We start from the raw sequence: 6,232 nt of genomic DNA, 5'->3' as shown, positions 1-6,232 counted from the left end.
AGTCTCTGCCTACCACTCAGACTCACGTGACCCACCACCCAGCTTAATTAAAATTACCTCCCACTGAAGGACTTGCAGTTTCCCAAGGTCTCAAACCCCTTTGCCACAAGGTATTTAGACTACTCATGATTAAAACCCCCAAGTCCTCACACCATCTTTTGACTTGTCCTTTTAGTTGTAGGGGATATCTTACAATATTCCTTACACCATAGCTGCTCCAAGACTTTAAAATTCTATAAGAAGGAATGGTTCTTGTTCACCTTAGTATTCCCCATACTAACAGGGAGCTTTGCAAAGATTAGATGTCTAATTATTGTTGGAGACAAAAAAATGGGCCACTGAAAAAGAAGTCTATTTATTACAATATTATTTCTGCTACGTTCTTGAATAAGCTAAATATATCCAGCTTTCTCTCTCTCTCTCTCTCTCTCTCTCTCTATATATATATATATATATATATATATCATCTTATGAAACAACAAACTAAAAGTAATAAATGAAACCAAGAATTTTTATCTTTATTAATTTCTTGACCACAACTATTACAATGCTGAGTTTTTCATATTTCCGAAGTAATGCTTCATCCATTGCCATGTTATCATATTCCAAATTACTAAGTAAGGTAGAACTTTTCCAGTTATACAAAATAATAAAACTCTTACTCTTAGATCTCACCCATAGCATCAGTGTTTGAACAATATCACTCAGAAATCTGGATTACAAAGCTACTTAAATCTTCTATTAAAAGGAACAATATTTTTAAAACTTTCCAAGATATTGCATAGAACACAAAAACACAAATATGTTATGCACAGTATTGTCTGCAGCCCCGCCCCAACCTTCTACTACTTAGAACGTGAACTTCTTTTTAACAACAAAGTAAGGAATCTGCCTCAAACTCTCTTGGAGCGGGAGGAACTTTTGGCTATGGCACTGGAGCGGGCCTTGGCCAGGGCAGCAACACGAGCCTTGGCTAAAGCTCTTGCTTGGGCTCGCTCTTCCTCATCTCTCAAAGCCTCCTCATATAAGGATGGGAAGGCAGTGGGGACCATATTATGAATCTTAGCTGTAAACTCTAGCACTTTCATCTTGGTGGTTTCAGCGTGGGCTCTTGAGCCCCACAGGAACTCATAGCATGGAGGATCACTATTGGCCACCTGGCGGTACACTAGGTACTTCTGCTGCACTAAATCTTTGGTAATGAGCTTCTTAGGCTCCCCAAAAATGAAGTGCTTCCTCCCGCTAAATAACCCCATCACATTCAGGGTTTGCCAGACTCGCTCCTCACTAACACAATTGCCATGCATGAAGATCACACCCAGAACAGCCATCAGCAGGCCTGTCTTGGGAATCTCGATCCGATTCAGCAGCCTTGCATCGCAGCTTACTTCCATTTTGTTGACAAGGATGTAGATGTGCCGGTAGGGATCCACTTCCTTCAGGTCAAGGCCAAAGATCATCTCCATGTGCTCAGCAGCTCTCTGCAGGATCTCAAGGTAGTGATTCCTATACATCTGGATCACTTCTCTCAGCATTTCTGCCTTGCTAATAAGCTCTTTCATATTATACTTATACAGCAGATAATACACCATTATAACCACCTTCTCATCTATATTGCCTCTTTGGATGGACTCAGTGGAAGTACTTGTGGCTCTCTGAAGACCCTGTGGATTGCAATATGACCAAGCAATAAGTGAACTTTAGGAAATAGCTTTGCAAGAGGATAAAGAGGAAGGGAACTCTTCTCCCACTCCCACAATGGCCTGAGCACCTACCAGATTCTGGGGCTCAACTTGGGCCTGCTGGCGTCTCTCACGGGCACGATGCTTACTATTCTTACCCCGAGGCATGATGACTTCCAACGAAGGCAGCAGGCAAGTGGGCAGGTGACTCAGTGACCTAAAGGAAAGATGAGATTGCTGGGCCATGTCAACAGGTAGATAGATACCGTCTAGGCCTCTACTGAAGGCCGGGTCTACAAGTTTCCTTGAGGGCAATGTCCTGCGAGCCCCTTATTCTCTCATTTGCCCCTGCCCTGAGGACTCGCTGGATATAACCAAGGTGTGCTTTAGCTCCTACTTCCCAGATCCACCTGGGGCTCACTGGGGCTTAGAACAGTGGCTCTGTTCTGAGTTAGGGAACAGAAAGTCATCACTTCACTTTTGGCAAGACCTGACGTTCCTGTGTTCTACTGGTCTGATGTTGTCCCCTTATTTCAAATTCCTTATCACTCTGAGACCCCAGAAGTGGAAATGAGCAGAACTTCATTGGACTACCCTTGCCTGGGGATGCACAGCGAAGAAAGAGCCAGCAGAGCTTTGTGGGACCCTCTCCATCTTTGGGTGATTAGGGATCTCAGTCCTCGCTCAGTGCCCTCACTTTGGATTCTGGCAGGGCCTGAGACTCCTCCCTCTGCTGACATGAGACCAATACTCAAACGCAAACCCTCAAATCCCTGAAAGGCCTGAGGAAGTGGTTAGGGACGCCCCAGTCTAACTCATCTGCCCGAGGTACCGTCGGGGATAATGGCCTGGATAGGATTCTCTGTGACCCCCACTGTTCATGACCCCCACTGTTCAGAGGCAGGTGGTTCTTGCAGTCCTTACTCGGGGCCCTCACAGAGACTGTTGGAAAAGCTTGGATTGCCTCCCTTGAAAAGACCACGTGGCCGCCATCTTGGACCAAGCTCTGCCTTGCAGAGACCTCCCGAGGAGCACGCGAGGGTATGCCTCGGCCTCACCCCCTTACCCGAGGCGGCCCCGGGCTGACAGCAGTGGAGGGGCTTGGTGAGGCCCGCTTGGTCATGGGGCAGGTGTTCCGGAGACCTCACCCGGCACCTGCACCGTAAAATGCCGAAGGGCCAGAAAGTTCCTCCCTTTCCTGCCCCAGGTACCGTCGGGGATAATGGCCTGGATAGGATTCTCTGTGACCCCCACTGTTCAGAGGCAGGTGGTTCCTGCAGTCCTCACTCGGGGCCCTCACAGACACTGTTGGAAAAGCTTGGATTGCCTCCCTTGAAAGGACCACGTGGCCGCCATCTTGAACCAGGCTCTGCCTTGCAGAGACCGCCCGAGGAGCACGCGAGGGTATACCTCGGCCTCACCCCCTTACCCGAGGCGGCCCCGGGCTGACAGCAGTGGAGGGGCTTGGTGAGGCCCGCTTGGTCATGGGGTAGGTGTTCCGGAGACCTCACCCGGCACCTGCACCGTAAAATGCCGAAGGGCCAGAAAGTTCCTCCCTTTCCTGCCCCAGGTACCGTCGGGGATAATGGCCTGAATAGGATTCTCTGTGACCCCCACTGTTCAGAGGCAGGTGGTTCCTGCAGTCCTTACTTGGGGCCCTCACAGACACTGTTGGAAAAGCTTGGATTGCCTCCCTTGAAAGGACCACGTGGCCGCCATCTTGGACCAGGCTCTGCCTTGCAGAGACCGCCCGAGGAGCACGCGAGGGTATGCCTCGGCCTCACCCCCTTACCCGAGGTGGCCCTGGGCTGACAGCAGTGGAGGGGCTTGGTGAGGCCCGCTTCGTCGTGGGGCAGGTGTTCTGGAGACCTCACCCGGCAACTGCACCGTAAAATGCCGAAAGGCCAGGAAGCTCCTCCCTTTCCTGCCTTGCGGCTGCCTTCCTTCCTTTCTTATGCATTCACTTCCCCCGGATGCCGGATGCACGCAACCAGGCACCTCATGACCGGAAGCCGCAACCTCTCAGGCCTAAAGTGCTAGAGAGGCGCAGGCTCTACTAGGACGCCTACTGTGGTCTGGAGTGTAGTTCCTCAGACCTCGCTCAGTGTTGGCGCCTTTACCCCGCCCCCTCACCGCCCCCCCGCCCCCTCACCGCCCCCACCCCCGCCCCGTCTCCCCACCCTCCCACCTCCCCGCCTACCTCGCCCATTCCCACCTTCCCTTACCCCCACCTCCCCGCCCACCCACTTCCCCCCAACCCCCACCCCACCTCCTTAGTTAGGGCCTGGGACCGGTCCGGCTGTTGTTTCTGAACCAAAACCAACACCCTGCTCAGTGCCCTCGTCCCCCACTGCCACCTCGGGAAATTTCAAAGCTATTCAGAGGTCCCTCCGCCAGATGATTCCTGTCCCATGTTCTCCCAGGGTGGGCCGAGAACAGGGCAGAACTCTTTGAAAACATGTTTAATTTAGATGGACCGGTCCCCTCACTCCCAACGGCTTTACCGTAATCCCCAGCAGAGCCTGGAACTTCTCCCTGGACTCAACGAATGGGCCCCTCAGACAACACGGGCGGAAGTGGTCCTAGGTCAAATTCTTGCCCCACCTGGGCTCCCCGCCAGCTGGAGACAGAAGGGGCCGGGCTCTGCGAGGTCCCCTAAGTTCCAGGCTGGTGGTTCCCTCAGACCTTGCCCAGGGTCCTCGCCTTTACTTTCCCGTCCCTTTGCTGGTTTGAGTTGATACCCTGGTCCCACCGCCCTCACCCACCTCAGTCCCCTCAGAGGCAATTTTAAGGTTCTTGGAGGTTGCTACATTAGATGATTCCTGCTTGAATCCTTTCAGGGCTGATGGCAGGAGTGGGACTCTGGGAGCCTCTCCAGTCTGTGATGGGTGGTACCCTCACATCTAACTCAGGATCTTTGCTGTAATTCCAGGCAGAGCCCAGGGTGCCTCCTTCAGCATTCAAGAGACTGCTCCCCTCAGATCAATGCCTTCATTTTGCTGAAACCCCCACGGAAGATATCAGAGTGTACCACTTCCGGCCATATTTGCCTCGGGCCTCCCAGGACTGATGGGGGAAAGGGGTGGGGGGAGGGGAGTTCTATGGGGTCGATCCATAGGGGCCTCTTCGTCTTTTTTTTTTTTTTTAAACTCCGGTCTGATACTGTGTATCCTTCCTTTGGTTCAGTTCAGTTCAGTTCAGTCGCTCAGTCGTGTCCGACTCTTTGCGACCCCATGAATCTCAGGACGCCAGGCCTCCCTGTCCATCACCAACTCCCGGAGTTCACTCAGACTCACGTCCATCGAATCAGTGATGCCATCCAGCCATCTCATCCTCTGTCGTCCCCTTCTCCTGCCCCCAATCCCTCCCAGCATCAGAGTCTTTTCCAATGAGTCAACTCTTCTCATGAGGTGGCCAAAGTACTGGAGTTTCAGCTTTAGCATCATTCCTTCCAAAGAAATCCCAGGGCTGATCTCCTTCAGGATGGAGTGGTTGGATCTCCTTGCAGTCCAAAGGACTCTCAAGAGTCTTCTCCAACACCACAGTTCAAAAGTATCAATTCTTCGGTGCTCAGCCTTCTTCACAGTCCAACTCTCACATCCATACATGACCACAGGAAAAACCATAGCCTTGACTAGACGGACCTTTGTTGGCAAAGTATGTCTCTGCTTTTGAATATGCTATCTAGGTTGGTCATAACTTTCCTTCCAAGGAGTAAGCGTCTTTTAATTTCATGGCTGCAGTCACCATATGCAGTGATTTTGGAGCCCAAAAAAATACTTAGCCTTAAACCAAGACCACCCACACATGGCTCTTTAGATTTTGAAGGGTGAGATGAAGGGACTTCTGAACCTCATAGCCATACTGGAGCCTTCCAGAGCTGACAGCAGGAACAGACCACTGTGCTGCCCACATGTTCTGGGGTCCCCCCAGAAATCAAACAAAATTATCATCTTTACTTATGTTGGTGCCTGGGACCTGCTCTCCCTTTCCCTGAGCTGCCCAGGTGCAATGCCCTCAACCTTCTGAGTCCCCAGAGAGGAAACTCAGAAGGGACTACTTTAGGTAATTGCTGCACAGAAGTTGCCAGGAAAGAAAGCAGGGGTGAGGCTCTGGGGTCCACTCTCTTCTGGGATGTGGGGTCCCCTCAGACTCAATCAGAAACCTTACCTAAACTCCAAGCAGAGGCAGGAACTCTTCCCTCTGCTGACCTGATGCTGCCCACTTCAGATCAAAGTGTTTACATCCCTTAAACACCAGAGACAGAATGCAAGGGAAGCCATTTCCAGTCACCCTTTCTGGAGATCCCCAAATCTGACAACAGGGATGGGCCTCTGTACGGTGGCACCTTCTGTTCTGAAATGGCTGGTCCCTTTGACCTCATTCAGAGCCCTCACCTTTGTTAGAACCTAGGATTCCTCCATCTGCTGGCCTGAAACTGACAGGCTGGTCACTGTTATCACTGCCAAGTTTGATTTTACTATATTTACTGCAGATCATGTGATGATTTCAGGAATGGCTGGCTTAGAATCTTTTTATTATTAATTCTA

The 6,232-nt window shown here is 51.1% G+C and overlaps 1 protein-coding gene across 1 annotated transcript; it reads right to left on the bottom strand.

The window, feature by feature from the left end:
- Positions 1-493: 493 nt before the first annotated feature.
- Positions 494-3,829, bottom strand: LOC147340004 (melanoma-associated antigen B10-like). The gene is made up of 3 exons (XM_086388327.1): positions 3,475-3,829; positions 1,776-1,899; positions 494-1,664 (listed from the first exon to the last, which is right to left on the bottom strand). The coding sequence occupies exons 2-3, from the start codon at positions 1,848-1,850 to the stop codon at positions 894-896; spliced, it is 846 nt and encodes a 281-aa protein (XP_086244453.1). The 5' UTR covers positions 1,851-1,899; positions 3,475-3,829; the 3' UTR covers positions 494-893.
- Between the last annotated feature and the right edge of the window lie 2,403 nt (positions 3,830-6,232).

The sequence above is a fragment of the Bos grunniens genome, chromosome X, assembly GCF_055505025.1.
Source record: "Bos grunniens cultivar Pamir isolate PY7600 chromosome X, Bosgru_T2T1.0, whole genome shotgun sequence".
In the NCBI taxonomy this organism is placed as follows: domain Eukaryota; kingdom Metazoa; phylum Chordata; class Mammalia; order Artiodactyla; family Bovidae; genus Bos; species Bos grunniens.
Note: the sequence above shows the minus strand (reverse complement) of the source record. Positions and strands in the feature narration are given on the sequence as shown.